The 16,336-nt window shown below is 41.1% G+C and overlaps 1 protein-coding gene across 2 annotated transcripts; it reads right to left on the reverse strand.

Annotated features, from left to right (window-relative positions):
- Positions 1–508: 508 nt before the first annotated feature.
- Positions 509–8,537, reverse strand: brms1lb (BRMS1 like transcriptional repressor b). Of its 2 annotated transcripts, none has more exons than XM_069158633.1 (10): positions 8,258–8,537; positions 7,913–8,003; positions 7,532–7,659; positions 7,297–7,376; positions 6,139–6,235; positions 5,359–5,448; positions 5,167–5,231; positions 5,034–5,100; positions 4,663–4,792; positions 509–2,343 (listed from the first exon to the last, which is right to left on the reverse strand). In XM_069158633.1, the coding sequence occupies exons 1-10, from the start codon at positions 8,391–8,393 to the stop codon at positions 2,226–2,228; spliced, it is 1,002 nt and encodes a 333-aa protein (XP_069014734.1). In that variant the 5' UTR covers positions 8,394–8,537; the 3' UTR covers positions 509–2,225. The 2 variants fall into 2 exon arrangements, with proteins under 2 accessions (XP_069014734.1, XP_069014735.1); XM_069158634.1 differs by having other exon boundaries at positions 5,034–5,073; positions 8,258–8,536.
- Between the last annotated feature and the right edge of the window lie 7,799 nt (positions 8,538–16,336).

A 16,336-nucleotide genomic window follows, 5' to 3' on the forward strand; every position in this document is an offset into this window, starting at 1 on the left:
GTGTTAATCTAGAGAGTGGCCCTCTGGCAGGAATAAGTGACTGAACAGCACAGCGTACCAAAGAGCCATTATCAAAACGGACCAGCTCAGCATTTTTCTTCCAAATAAGCCACTCTTTTTTTTGGAGCCAGGGTTCAGCGCACCTCGGAGGTGACTTTGGGTTGAGCACTGTCAGGGACTTTCTCTCTTTGTAGTCGCGTATTATATAAGATTGTATCTGAGCTTTTTGGTGCAAGCGAGGCCAAATCCAATAGGATATTCAAAGTTCTATGCTGATATATTATTTTTATTTGACCCAAAAGCTCAAGAAAAGGAAGTTAGCTCGACCGAAGCCGAGCGGCACGTGACGACGCTGCAATCATTGAAATGCACAGACACTTCCTTCTCTGGCTGGAAACGCAGACAGAAAGGCTTTTAAAGTACAGTAGAAGCGCTCGAGTTAAGACTCTCGTGCATATGAAGGTCAGATTATGATGATGAGGATTACTTATGTGCAGATTAGACTCTCTTCAAATGATACAAACAAAATCTTTAATCAGTTGTACATGCATTGGCACAATGTCACGGGTTTATTTTGACCTATAATGTGGAAAAGAGACTAGGATGCATCAAAAAGGTCAAGAAGGAAAACTGTCAAACTCAGTGGATGCCACATATGTTGTCAGAGACATATGTTGCAAGAACCTCTCTTGACAATACTGTTAGCAGGTAACACTTTAAAATATGCTAAAAAAAAACGCCCAAAAAAACATATAGCGCCGTAAATACAGCGCAAAGCAGGATCTCCTTCTCCTCCTCAAACATAATTGACACAGAGAGTCTGATTGGACGGATCGTACACACACAAAAATAATTGATTCTTTCTTTGCATTAAAACATTAATGTTGAGGGAGTTTTTTGTTTTTTTTACTGACAGCAAAGAAGAAGACAAAGTGGAATAGGGAAAGAGAAGTGAGAGAAAAGAAACAAGAACAGGAGGACAGTAAACAGGATATATATATATAAAAAAAAAAAAAGTGGCACTATGTTTACAGATTTGAGGGTTTGTGAGCCCCTCCACCACAGAAAACATGTGGAGTAGAGCTTTTAGTCCACCCATCTCCCGAGTCCAAACTTCAGCCTGAATCCCAATGTTGAGTGCAGGATCAGACGAATGGCAACAATGACAGAAGACAGAGAGAAGAATCACAAAACACACAGATGTCTCCATGTACAGGGCAGCTCCCACTGCTGTACGCTGAAAACACAGATTGACACGTGTATGTTTTGCTTAGTGCAGCCTTGGTTTCGATTTTAAAAAAAAATGTAGTGTGGGAACAATTACACTAAAACATCAAGACGTAAAGAGATCAGTAAATACAACGTTTCCCCGAGTGGGTTTCAACGAACCCCCGGGGTGTTCTCGAAGAATAGTTTTATCTCATTATCTTCACAATAAAAACCATTTACTCAATATTGATTAATCGTTTTCCGGCTCCATACTGACACTTTTTTTTGTCTTTTTTTTTTTACTAAACTAAAGTTGTTCTGGGGTCCCTGGGGATCCTAATAGCGATGTATTAGGGCGAGGATGCAATTCAAGTCTAACTGGTGCGTCCGGGGTGGCGAATCAAACGTACCCGCTGACGACATCCTCACCTGGTTTCTCATGCACACGTTCGTCGACCCGCTTTCAGTCCTCCTGGTGCTAACCCAGCACAGAGTAAGGCCTCACTGCATCGATAACGGTAGTTCAGGGATTTATTTATTGTTATTATTATTATTTGCCCCGCCAGCCGAGGCATCCTCTTGTCTCAAAAAAAAAAAGGCACGCGACTGAGCTCTGCGGTTCAGTTTGCTAACCGCTGTTTTTTTCCTCCCCTCGTTTCTTTTGTAGCAGCACTTTGCATTGATCTCCGTTCCAGAGAAAATGACACTTTGTGACCTTGTCAAAAATATCAACATACATATACATATTTACAGAGAAGATCATCTCTTTATATTGGAAGGGTCAGTTGATATCTGTCTATTTTTAGACAGGTTTTGTTTTTAGAGAATGAAAGTATGTGACGTAAAATGTAGGAAAATACCACACGTAAAAGGAGACAATAAGAAACACAGAGATGATGGTCTTTGTCCGTACGTGTGTGTGTGTGTGTGTGTGTGTGTGTGTGTGTGTGTGTGTGTGTGTGTGTGTGTGTGTGTGTGTGTGTGTGTGTGTGTGTGTGTTAAGAGGTTGTTTTTTTTTACGAGTGTTTGATTGTGTATTTGCCTTTCTGCAGCTGGGAGATGTACAGCTTTGACTTGGTACCGTCCAGCCGTTTGAACCACACCTCGTCGTTGTTGACGGTCGTGATGATGGCGCTACAAGACACAAACACACAGGAAATCACGTTAGAGCCAAATCTAACCCCAGGCATCATTAACGAAGGAGGAGATGACATGTGAAGTCACCACAGGTAAAAAATAAATAAATAAAATAATAATAATAATTTAAAGAGAAAACTGTCAAAATTTCTACTTTCTAAAAAGTTGTGGAGATAAAAATGAATGGATGAATGTATAAATTTGATTAAATCTATGTCTTCAACATGTTAAGATAGAGAAGGGAAATCATTAGAAATGCTTTGAGTGCGATCAGGTTGTCAAATGTGAGCAGGGACCAAAGGTCTGTACTACCAAGCTGATTTACTTCTTACATCGCCATGGTAACTTATGCTGCAGACACATATGTAATTATATTCCAATCATCCTGTTCACATTATGGTAAAGTGATATTAAGCCTTTCAACTTTGGCTATGCATTCATACAGTCTGCGATTTTGTTTTTGGCATCAGCACATCCTGCCGTCATTCAGCAGCTGCAGCTGTGCTGCTTTCAGTCTGGATTATGTGTTTAACTTCCTCATATTTTTCTAAAATTATAGTTTGCTCCTCGTTTACGAAATATGCCACTCTGCTGCCGGTACACTTGTTCATGTTTGTGATTGGTCAGAAGCTGCCAACCCCTCCTCTTTTATGTGAAACGCTCAAAGCTAGACTGGAAAGCGCTGAGTTGACATGACGAGTTGTGAACCAGCTTAGCGTGATCGTTAAACACGACCTCGTTTGCTGGGACAGATAACGGAAAGATACCCAGGGTATGTTGAACCTGCTTTGTCGTACAGGCCGCTGGAGATAAGATAGATAAACAGACAAGGAAAAACACAGGTTTCACATTATTTGCTTACCTACCTAGACCATGCATACCTGTGCTTTTTTTTTTTTTTTGAAAAGGAATCGAATATCAAAACCTCCCTTCAGGCAGTTTATTCCAACAGCCAGTGACTGTGTACAACTATTAAAGAAGAATGAATTACTCCATCAGCAGCAACTGTTTCTCTCCATTTCATTCTGTCTAATATAGTGAAGCACTTAAAGCACTTAAATCAATGAAATGGACGCCGCAAATAGCAACAGCCAAAAGGTTTGCACACGACGACAGCTGCTCTGGCGTTGTCGGAGAACCCTGCTGATGCAATACGACGTGTGAAACTGCACGACCTCTTTACTGCCTGCTCTCTGTGCAGGAAAAGATTCAGACTGTCTTTATCCATTCGTGGCTGACTGAAGCAGTGGCCCATGCATGTTCGCAGAGTTTTAAAAATGAGTGAAATATGTAAAACAGAATGATGCACACACGCACGCACACGCACACACACACACACACACACACACACACACACACACACAGGACTTTATTAATCCGACAACGACACAACATATACAGACTTTGATGAGTATTCACAAGGCTTAGTTTGAAAGTAGTTTCCCGGATGTCTACATATCCTGAGGCTGTTTGTCTACTATGACTTCTCCGGTGTTTAGTTGTATATAAACTACAGGATCTTTTGGCAGGAATTCCTCAAGTTTACAAGAGAGATAAAGACAGAAACCTGTTCCTGTTTGGTGTATTTGAGGATGTTGATAGTTTGGTGTCTATATATTTGCACAAGTCTCTTTGGCACTTCAGCCGTCTTTTGTCTCGCTGCATTCAGTTTCAGCTGAAACACAATGAGTCTCCTCCCCGTGGCAAGAAGCCTCATACCAAGAGTCAACAATAGCACTCCCTCAATTTGCTCCATTGTTCTGTGTGTTTTCTTTGTTGGGGTCGTTCTGTTGTTTGTTTACTTCGTGTTGCGTGTTGGCTTACAGCTACGAGGAGGCACGATAAACAAGTTTTACTTTTACTTGCTTGTACGTTCAAGGAACACATTTGGTCATGGTAAGGAATCATGTCTGCTTTTGTACCAAACTCAGCGTCACAGCTCCTCCTCTTCTCATCAGACACCTGCTGCATTTGTTCTGCCTTTCAATAGTGTGTGTGGGGGTGTGTCTGTGGGCCCCTGAAAGGGAGAGGGGAGAGGGTGTGTGTGTGTGTGTGTGTGTGTGATGTGTTGTGACATCAATGCATACCCCTTCTATTGACTGTGCATCCTGTCCTGACAGCACACGGAGCACCATGTGGCCCCACACACAATCATTCAGCCCAATACTCACATTGTGTCTCTTTGTTTAAGTCCATTCATGAACATTTACATTACAGAAGAGACACCACAGCCTCTCAGTAAGGCACAAACAGGCACAAACACTGATTTGCAGATGAGCAATAACAATCATCCATGAACCCTCCTCCTACGCTCACCTCGTCGGGTACTCGTCCTTCCTGTTGATGCAGATGGCCTGTCCTCTGCAGTACCACTGGTTGTCATAGAAGAGCCGGCCGTCCTCGGAGCGGGCCACGTGGTGATGTCTGTCGGGCTTTACTGCCGGGACTTGATGGAGACAAAGAGGAGGACAAAAGACGTCAGGAAGAGAATGGAAGACGTGAGAAAGAAAGTGAAAGGTTACAAGGAATAATATTAAAAAGTGGAGGTCAGGCCGTCTCTTTTCCAACTGTGATCTTCAGTACTTCTAGCAGAAAGTATTGAATCAAACCCCTCCTGCGTGAGTGTGAGTCGATCGCTGCACTCAGCCAGATATTGAATGTAACCGAGGAAGAGGAGAAACTCTTACCGTCCACCTTCACCCTGTGTGGCCCCAGCGATGCCATCGCCTGTGAAGGAGGGGAAACAGACACAGCCTGAAAGGTCAAACTCAGATCCATTCACCAGGTGATCATTCTGTGGGCTTTTTTGTAGAAAAATACCTTTCTGATTGCTGTCCAGTCTTCAAGGATGTCCAGGTCTTGCAGCATGTAAACGATATAAGGCCGTGATAGAGGTTTAGGAAAAATAAAACGACAGGAAACGCGCGTGGTTAACAGCTTGTCACTGACAGAGTGGTGGAGATGAACGATGGGAGGAACGAGACACGGGGCAGGACAACAGGAAAAGGATATCAGAAACAACAACAGGCTTCTTCTTCTTGACAGGGCAGAACGGGTCTTTTTTCTTGTTTTTCCGTGAGTGCAATCCATCATTCCACAACTCTGGAAAACAAAGAGGAGAGATTAGAGAGAGAGAGAGAGAGAGAGAGAGAGAGGAAACACTGAGCTGCTGCAGCACCGCCTCAGACATTCAGTGTCACGGTATAGACAATGTAGCGCTGTCAGTTCATATGCTCCTGATCAAATCTGCAGTGTTTATTCATTCAAACTAATTGCACACTATTGTGTAGTTGTGTGTCAGTAATAGTTCAATTACAAGTTTGACAGTTCACAGATTCCAGTTGTGATAAATAAACGTTTCACTTATTGTTCAAATAAATGACCAAATATTTATCAATCACTGTCAATCAAAATGCTTTTTCTATTTCATATGAACATAAACTGAATATTGTGAGGTTTTGGGATGGTGATTTTTCCCTACAGGCCCAAATTCAGGTTGATTTTGGACATTTTATTGACTAAATGAAACATATTTGTATTGTGATAGCTTGCCTGTTTTCTGATCTAGTCTACTCTAGTTCTGTGTTCTCGGAGGCTGGAGCCGGCAGTCAGACTGATAGGAGACACCTGGGCTTAAAGTACCTTTGGATTAACTTTGTTTGAGTTTAAATATACTGGTAGTTGTTTTTCCTTCCACCTGCGTGTCCTCAGTTTTTGTCATGGCTGTCGAGTCGTGACAGGATGAAAAGAGAAAAAGTTGAGACAATTGTTTGTTGAAAAGCTGGTAGGTACCTGACGTGATGTCAATGCTGTGTCTGTCCTCCTCCAGTCTTCTTATCTTCTCCTCCAATTCACTCTGCACAGTGTCAAACAGCAGCAACTTCTCACTCTACAACACAGAAAGACACACGGGTCAACACACTGGACCGAACCATCAGAAACCATCTGCAGAAGTCCAACTGGAGATGACTGAAAAAACAAAATAAAAACAAACATCAACAAATTAGAATGGATTTCCTTCATTTATTATTAGATTATTAGATGTATTTGTATCCAGGATGTACAAAATACATTCATCTTAAAAGGAGGAAAGATGCTTTGTTCCAGATTTAGCGACTAATTTATTTCCATCTGCAGTCCCTGAATGGGCGAGAGGAAACAATGAAACACAACAAAACTTAATATCTCTGTTACAAATGAAACAAAAGACTAATGACACACACACACACACACACACACACACACACTCCTTAGGAATAAACACAAAACAGAATAAAGGTATCAATATATTACATACGATATATCCAAAGTTATTAAAAAGAAAAGTTGTCATGTAAAATGAATTCTGACAAGTCTGGTTATTTGAAATCCCTTTTTTAAAATGTCACTGGAGAAGATTTGGAAACGTGTGCAGGTTTTTAGATCGACAGGGAGTTTATCCCATCCTTTAAAAAACAAAAGCAGAGCCTCGTTTAGTGAAGCTACAATCTCCTTTCGAAGCAGAGTGTGAAGCATTATTAATGATCTGATCCACTAAATGGACATCTGAATACAAAATGAAGTTGTCAAAGCTTAACATTTTACATTTCACAAGTACATCACAACGATGAGTCAGCTGTGATTTCCTGTGCAGGACTTTCAGTGCTTCTTTGTGAAGTGAGCTACAAGGTTTTGAGACAAGTTTGACTGAGACCGACATGATGTGCAATAATAAAGGTAAGAAAAAAAAAAAAAAATCAATGCACTCAAATATGTTTTAGACTCTTTAGCTGTTAACGAATTCCTAATATGTCTAAATTTAGCCGTTATATTTCAACACATGGTACTTATTATTATTTTTTTTTATATGCCCTTTTTTTTTCACCTAACTGTCTGAAAAATATGTATTTTAACTTAGACAACACAAACTTAAACCTTGAATACGTCCTAAAGCACTCGTTGGCTTCTCACCTCCCAGTGTTGGCAAGCAGCTTGGATCTCACACTCGTATTTGTTCTTCACGGACTCCAAACAAAGCTCCCTGTAGATCCCTTCAAAACAAAACAAAAACAAAACAAACAGCAGTGTTAAATCAGTCTGAGGCCGCCTGCAGGAAACATGACAATTTGTTTTAATCACGCATGCAGAGATCGACATGATCCCCCCCCCCCCTCCAAGATAGAGAAGACTCTGTTATTCGACTAACCGGCGACTTTGGTCCTGATCTGCATGTTCTCCTGCAGGTTGGCTAAAGGCTCCAGGTATTCCTGTGCACAGCCGGCCATCACCTCCTGCAGCTTGATGTCCACCTGGCTCAGACGCTCCTTATACAACCTGAACGGCAAGAAACAAGGAGGCAAGGCAAATCAAACTCGTACGTTCTTGTACCATTGTTGTCGTGTCTGGCTATTTGAAACGGTAACTAAAGGGGTTAGAAACTCAACATGAAATGGCAAAGTGTTTCAAATACAGGAGCCAAAGCTTCTTCTTCTTTTTACAAGATTAAAAGCCTATATTAAAAAGACTTTTGGTGACTTTCACTCTGCAAAGTCGTAGTGAGGTTGAAGCGACACGGTGGAGAACTTACTGCTCCTTGAGGTCCGTGAACTGCTTCTCCAGTGTGGTCATCTCGTCCAGGCACTCCATCCTCCTCCTCTCGCAGTCCTCATCATCCATCTCTGTTCACAGGAAGACATGACAGCTCTCACATCACCTCCACATCAAACGCTTTTTTCCCCTTTAGCCTCACCATAAGCGCCTCCACTCCGCACTGTATTTTTTTTTTATTTTTTATTTTTTGGTCATAACGTCAGCTGGTTTTCGACAGAAAACACCTTTCTTGCTAAATATTTAATCTGAAAGACAACCATGTTTCATGAATTTGACCGTCAGTTGATGTTTAAGGCCTGTTTTTTTTTTTTTTTTTTCCTACCCGAGCTGTCTCCATCTTCGGACACCGACGAGCTAACGGTGTCCTCCTCGTCTGTGCTGCTGCCGTCTTGGTCGGGAAAATCCACCTCCATTTCTTCGTGGATGCTTTCTTTCTTCTCCCTCGAGTGGACCGGCATCGCGACCTTCAGATAAGCCGGTGCGAACGGGGTGGCACGGCTGTACCACAATTTTTTTTTACGCGAAGGAAGAAGGCAAATGCAGCTCCGACAGCTAACCGGTTAGCTAGCCCGTGTCCACCAGCTGGAAATGCAAACATGGCCACCGTCGACCAATCAGAAGACGCCTTACTCAGTTTGTCCGATCACGTGTCGGCGCGAGGAAAGAATTACGACTGAAGCTTGAAGGGATTTGTAGTTTAAAAAAAAAAAAAATCTTCTACGAGCCTGATATTGTGTATATAAAAATAACAAACCTTTTTAACCACTGCTCACCCCCCCCCCCCCACCATTAGTAAATAAATAATATTTTTGACGACCATAATACGTAGAAAAAATGTACCAATTGAACCAATTTCTTTTTAGGCCCTTGATGTTTATAGGGCAGCCTTTCTTTGTGTGTTTTATTACTTGCCTTAATTGTGTCAGTTCCTTTTTTTTTTTCTATTATTGTTGATTTGATTTTAATTTTACCCGCACAATCCTTATTTTAACTCACGAATGATTTAAAAAGTTGTATGTGTTATCTATTATGAGTTGCTCACTTTCTAAGTATATATATTAACAAGTATAAACAAATAAAAACAATACAACCTAAAAACAAACAAATATCAAACAAAAGCTCAACAAATTACAGTTGCAGCTCTCCTGCCAAGACCAGCTCCGGGGAGGATCAATCGTCACTCCTTCTTGTTGTGAGGGAGTACCGCTAACCACCGCGCACACTCACTGGACACCTGACACGATCAGAATGATGTGATGTTTTTCACACAAGTAATAATCTTCTCTCTAGTTACTAGTCATTTGTGCAAAATGCATCCCCCGGTGGCGCAGTCAGTAAGTCACCTTCTCTGTGCACCTGAACATCCATCGTTCCGATCCACTAGTGGACAAGTACAACTGGTCAACACTGTTGCGTGCATGTGCTTTTTACTTTCTTGTCTTCCACTGCTTGCAATTTGACCCCGATCATTACCACTTGCAGCTCTATTTTTATTCGATTTCTGACTATTTTGTTTGGTTCCAATAACATGTAATTAATGAAGAGGCTCTGGAAAATTGTGTTGTTTTCTTCCTCATGCGGTATATTTCTGTCGCTGCAGGGTAGAAGGCTGCCCGGGTTACTGCAGAAGATGTGTAGGTGTGATGAACATGTAGACAGGTTGCTCACCACAGAGAGGGTATCATATGAGCTGGCTGCTGAGTGACAGTGTGTGTGTTCGTCCTGCAGGTTTGGACCTGGAAGCAGACGGGTGGGGGTGGGGGGGGGGGGGGGGGGGGGGGTGAGCAGCGGAGGCTCCCTGTGCAGCTGCAGGAGTGTCAGAGAGCCTCTGCTGGCTGACTGGCAGATGATTCAGGCACCCCGGGGTTACAGCTGTCACGGCTCGCTGCTTGACTCACCCGGGTGGCAGCGGGTGATGGACGGACTGAGAAGTGAGCGGAGGCTGGAGTCGTGGCGTGTTGTCTTGCCGTTGTGTGATGGACAGCTGGAAGTATGAAATGAAATGATGTTCTTTTACTTGAGAAATACTGTAGAACTTCAGTGATATAAAATCAGAAAATGTCCAATCATGTTGAAATCCTTTATGGGCCCATTTGTACTCCATGACTGGTCGTTCGCAGATCACAAAATCAGTGTAACGGTTGACTGTATGCATATTAGGGCTTAACAGATAAACACTGCAAGAGCTTTCACATGTCAACAGTCATTTATATACTGTATATCAATAGAACTATAATAACTATGTTAGTTCATATAGTTATCATTTGGATAATACTCCACGAGCTGCCTCAGTTTGAACTTCCAACCTTCGGGAGATGGAAAACAGTCTAGTGAGTAGGATTAACCTTCCCTGTCAGGTTTACTAAATCCAAATTAAACATCATGATTAATGAAGAGGAAGGAAAAACTTTTTAAAACTATAAAATATATATGTATAAGCACCATAGTGATACTGTTATGTTGTTGAAATGAAAACATCAGGGTCCTTCGGCCGTGCAATCATCAACCAATGCTGTCCTGGAAAACCATACTCAGCTTTGAGTCTACCATCTGTGTGTAGAAGGTTATTCTGGGGAAAAGATGTTTCTCCATCATAGGGATTTGAAATTAACCTTTTTAAATAAAAAAAATAAAATATTTTCAATTACGTCACGTTTTTAATGACCTGATTTATAATTTCCATAAAGACATGTTCATTTTTAAGTGTGTTTTGTTTTTTGTTTTTTCCTGACATCCATTGCTAGCTTATAACTTAAGATAACTTCAAGTTTAAGAAGTAAAATGTTCTTTTTGTCAAAAGAAATTTGTGTATTTTCTATTTGTATCTATGGAGAATGGAATGTATCTATGGTGAATATAACAATATACTGTATGCAGTGAGACGAAGTTTACCTTTTCTTGACTGTCGGATATTTTGCCATACCATGTAATATGTCTGTATTTATACATTGTGGTTGATGTAAATTAAAATATTACTATGTGGTAATATGGAATTTTGCATTAATGTGATGAAGTCGCGTGATTTTTCTCTTCATTTATCAGCAGCCTCAAATCAAGATGGACATTTCCAGTCTGGTTATAAAAGTTTTTCTTTGTTTTGACAAAATGTACTATATTGCAATAAAAACTGACATACATATTCTGTTTATTCATATCCTGAGTATTCATATCCTGTTCTTCACATTTTAACCACTTGGGGGCGATCAAGACCTTTCTTGTAACATAAGCTCGTTCTTCAAATCATGCCAGAAGTGTGATTTATCCTTATTTAAAAAAAAAAATAAAATTGAAAATTCATAATAATGTAAAAAAAACCACAATAAAAAGGAATATGATTTAAGAATGGATGAAAGAATAAAGTATTTATAAAGGGAGGAATAAAAGGACCATCATAGTGCAATGATTGTTGGAGTATAAATAAATGTAAAAATATGGAACACAGCTCAGGGGAGGGGTTGTAACTTTAAAAAGCTTTAGCAGACCATTAAATATAAAAAGGTTTTCAACCATACTTTAGCAATAATATAATAAAAAGCACAGCTCACATGATCTTAACACCGTTGTATTAACTAATCTAAAAGCATTCAATGTACAATTTAGCCCTTCCATTATATCCGAGGACCGGTCTGTCCTTCAATCCTCCTCCAAGGTTACACTCTGCAATATACACACAAAAACATTAGACTTTGTTTGCTTTGTGATCCAGACTGAAGTTCTTTTTGTGTTTTATTGCTCATTAAGGGCTACATTTTTTATTATAGGAAACTTGAGCTGTGCAGACCAAGCGTTGTGTGCAATGTAATGTAAGACGTTCTGTTCTTCCTTTATTCCTTGTTCCTGTATTTTTGTGTCTCTCTAAATCCATGTGATCTGCTGCAGTCGCATGTGAATATCACAATTCATAAATAATATAACAAAATGAACACAATTTTGAAATCTCGTTTGCCTTAACATAACTCTCTCTATAATTCCTTCTCAGGAACTTCTCAGCCCATAATCCTGAGCCTCATCCACAGCATCATCTACTGGCAGCGCTGCAGCTCTGGTCTTCGGCCGAGATCAGACTACACGATATATTTGTCTTTCACGATAGTAACTATGTCAGATTAGGTGATCAAAGTGCCTGGCGACACAAGTATGGCATGAGCTCCTTTCGTCGGGGAGGACCGTCAACTAGTTGCCAACTGTGGCTACAGAGGCACAATGTGTGAAGCACGCTTTCATCCTATTGGTGGATTCAAGAAACACGTCGTAAGAAATGTCAAACTAAGCAGGTAAAACCACAAAAATTATGACATGCTAGACTCTTGGTCAGGGTGTCATGAGGCGTCCTAGACGTTACCTCACTGTTCTTCAATTATGTCTCACAAAAAGACCTGTTTGTTATTCCCAACGTTCATATTCAGACTCGACACTGACAATTTGTTGGTGATGACTAAATCGTGTCAAAACAGATCTGTATTCTTATAGTCTGAGCCTGACATTAAGTGACTGCATGCATACGACTGTGACTGTGACTGTGTTACTCTGTTCCCCACTAACTTGGGTACTGACAATGCATTCAGGCTCTGTTTTATAAAGGGAAGTAAAACATTAAAAGACCTGAACATCGACAGGAGTTTTTCTTCCTTCTCCCAGTTTTCTCTAAAGTTTAACCTCTATAAAACTTATCTTTTTAAACATCTTCTAAGTGAAACTTGACTCTCTCTCCTCTCCCTGCTGATGGAAAGGATGGGGAGGTTGACTTAGACCATGGGTTTAAAGATCCATCCTTCTGGTTCAAGTTAGACTAAGTCAGATATGTACCCCACAAATTGTAGGTGTATTTTGTCTCTCTGGACAGTCTGGTGTTAAATTTGTCGCGCTCTTCAGCCTTTCTCCAAAAGAATTCACAACTCTCGGTCTTCTTACGAACGTGCCCGGTTTCTCTCCTCTACTCTGCATGGCTGATGTTGGCCATCGAACCATTTACTGGTGTGTGATTCAATGCATGAGCTTCCCTTTTCATCATTAATATTTCTCAGTGCCACAATTAAAATGTTGCTCAGTTCTAGTTTTGTGGAAATGAACATTGATCATCAACCGCAATCAAAACAATCAACAGCTAAAACACAAGGCTGGAGTTTTATTTTTTACACTATAATCCAGCAGAACAGACAGAGAGACTGAAACCTCATGAATCCAAAACTGCACGTGAGAATATAAAAGAGCGAAGGATTTTGCGGTTTGTCTTTTAGCCGCACTATTTCCGTGGTGTGTAAGCGCACTGACGCTCGCATCCATTTTCAAACTGCTGCAAATGTGTCAGGAAACTCTGCTGGTCTAATTTGTATTTAGGGCAGCGCAGTGTGCTCGCAGAACATCTGAGCTGTCTTTGTGGTTTATCTCATAACACTCATTACCTGTTTTTTCAGTCCCCTCCTGTGCAGCGTTCACTCAATGGACGATCAATGAAGTCAAAGGAGATGAGGAAGAAACTGAAGAACGAGAAGGAAACCAAACAGAGAGTCACAGTTTACGGTCAGCTGCAGGTTTCACGATTCACTACTTGTATTAAAGCCGTAAAGCTGTCTGTCTGTTCACTGGAGGAATTTCTTAGTGCCATGTTACTCGCCTCATTTGAACTACTTTGTATGTGCACTCACTTCAATGTAATCAATGTAAATCTACCAGAACATACTTGCATAAATTATGTTAAATTATATATTCTTCAAATTTGGAACAAAGGTTCACACTGATGAACTGATTAGAATTTGGTGGTCAAAGGTCAAAGGTCACTGTGACGTCACAAAACATGCCTCGAGCCATAAATCAAGAATTCAGTTTAGTTTTACAATACACAAAGTGAAAAAGTCATGCAGAAAAATACCGCAAGAGTCAGCAGACTCAATATCTGCCAAACAGCTCCCTAACAAACACGATGCATGCTGTGCTCACACGGCAAAGTAGAAATCACCTGTAAACAAAGCCATAGCAACACGGTGAGTGTGCAGTATCTCACTGGGGTTATCAAGTGGGCACCTCCCTTCACCGGTGTTTCGTCAAGGCAGGCCCGCGACACCTCGGGGAGGATCAACAGCAGTCCTGGCGTCCCAGAACTACTCCCCTTCAATACTCATACACACCAACCCGCTCTACTTGTTTAACATGTAAACTAGTACATGCATACTTTGGCAGAGGTGTCTTTGCTCAAAGCCACAAGATCTTACATGCCATACACGACCACCAAATCCAAAGACTGCCCTGTTCAGCTGCTTCTGCCACCTCCCTCCCTGCAGGCTGCAGGCGCCGTCCTCAGATTCAAAGCTCCCGCGATAGTGCTGTTGTTGACCACACAATGAACCTTGGACAACCTTCCACTACTGAAGCCTACATCCAAAAGCTCAAAAATCATATTCACTGTGGTATCAAAATGTCTATTATTCAATGACCATAACTCAGAGACAGAAAGGGGAGACTGTGACCGTAGTTCATATTTGGTCAGAGTCTGAATTAATGACCCTAATCTTGCGTGTCCACTTTAAATCTGTACTGAATGTTGTACTTCTGTGCTGTTAGGTTAAAGAAGTGTGTGAAGCATCTGTTGTTGTTTTTTAATTTGTAGCTTCTTTGCAGCAACACCCATATTTGAAGCATGATCTTGGCTTGGCTTGAACTTTGTGTTGGATCAGAATCAATATGAATATGGACAGACATTGATGTAAATTGCAACTTCACTGGCTAGTTTCTAATTTCTTCTGATTCGATTTGAATTTGTTGTGTATGAATGTGACTTCATGTATAATAATCCATGTTCTCCTTCATTTGAGACACAAGCAGAGCTTTCTCCTGCAACTGAAAAATGACAATCAAAAAGAAAACAAAACAAGAAATTGGTCTCTGATGCTTTTATCTGATCGCCTTTGAACTACGGCAGCTTCCACTATTCTTGTCTCATTCCGACGACACTATTGCATCTCCAGCTTGTTTAATATGCAGCAGCTGGTATTTGAATTGAGGCCAAGCAAAATGCTTGTAAATCCCATCTGCTGTAAGATTTTATTGAAATTCAAATTTTTACAGAGCTCTTGGTCCTACATCTTTACAGCCGGAGTTCCTGCAGCCCATCCGGCTCACTGTTTCATTTTTATGTGTAAAGCTATGCCTATAATTACATTTAGGTGCTTAAAAGTTAGAAAATTGCACATCTGTATGCTTGATATAAAGATAAAGCCAGTAGTTCTACTAATTGATGTTAGCATTGCATAAAGACTGGAAATAGTGATCATCGATCATCTGCCCAAATATTGGGGCCAGTAAGGCCATACTAACCCTACCAGTAGGTTCAAGAGTAAGTTACTAGAGACATTTGACCTGGGTCATCACTGTACAGTGCATCCGGAAAGTATTCACAGCGCTTCACTTTTTCCACATTTTGTTATGTTACAGCCTTATTCCAAAATGGATTAAATTCATTTTTTCCCCTCAAAATTCTACACACAATACCCCATAATGACAACGTGAAATACATTTTTTTAAATTTTTTGCAAATCTATTAAAAATCAAAAACGAAAAAAAAAAAAAAAAAAAATCACATGTACATAAGTATTCATAGCCTTTGCCATTACACTCAAAATTGAGCTCAGGTGCATCCTGTTTCCACTGATCATCCTTGAGATGTTTCTACAACTTAATTGGAGTCCACCTGGTAAATTCAGTTGGTTGGACATGATTTGGAAAGACACACACCGTCTATATAAGGTCCCACAGTTGACAGTGCATGTCAGAGCACAAACCAAGCCATGAAGTCCAAAGAATTGTCTGTAGACCTCCGAGACAGGATTGTATCGAGGCACAGATCTGGGGAAGGGTACAGAAAAATTTCTACAGCATTGAAGGTCCCAATGAGCACAGTGGCCTCCATCATCCGTAAATGGAAGAAGTTTGGAACCACCAGGACTCTTCCTAGAGTCGGCCGCCCGGCCAAACTGAGCGATCGGGGGAGAAGGGCCTTAGTCAGGGAGGTGACCAAGAACCCGATGGTCACTCTGACAGAGCTCCAACATTGCTCTGTGAAGAGGGGAGAACCTTCCAGAAGGACAACCATCTCTGCAGCACTCCACCAAGCAGGCCTGTATGGTAGAGTGGCCAGACGGAAGCCACTCCTCAGTAAAAGGCACATGACAGCCCACCTGGAGTTTACCAAAAGGCACCTGAAGGACTGTCAGACCATGAGAAACTAAATTCTCTGGTCTGATGAAACAAAGATTGAACTCTTTGGCCTGAATGCCAAGCGTCATGCTTGGAGGAAACCAGGCACCGCTCATCACTTGACCAATACCATCTCTACGGTGAAGCATGGTGGTGGCAGCATCATGCTGTGGGGATGTTTTTCAGCGGCAGGAACTGGGAGACTAGTCAG

The sequence above is a fragment of the Embiotoca jacksoni genome, unplaced genomic scaffold (genome assembly GCF_022577435.1).
Source record: "Embiotoca jacksoni isolate LCO1_2020_lvr unplaced genomic scaffold, fEmbJac1.0.p SCAF_23, whole genome shotgun sequence".
In the NCBI taxonomy this organism is placed as follows: Eukaryota; Metazoa; Chordata; class Actinopteri; family Embiotocidae; genus Embiotoca; species Embiotoca jacksoni.

What these genes read in the sequence shown, in the direction of transcription:
- brms1lb (XM_069158633.1), bottom strand. Translation starts at nt 8,393, where the DNA reads ATGCCGGTCCACTCGAGGGAGAAGAAAGAAAGCATCCACGAAGAAATG. An exon ending in GAAGCCTGTTGTTGTTTCTG is followed by an intron (nt 5,232 to 5,358) that starts ATATCCTTTTCC and finishes AACCTCTATCAC; the next exon opens with GGCCTTATATCGTTTACATG. An exon ending in AAGGACGAGTACCCGACGAG is followed by an intron (nt 2,344 to 4,662) that starts GTGAGCGTAGGA and finishes TGTGTCTTGTAG; the next exon opens with CGCCATCATCACGACCGTCA.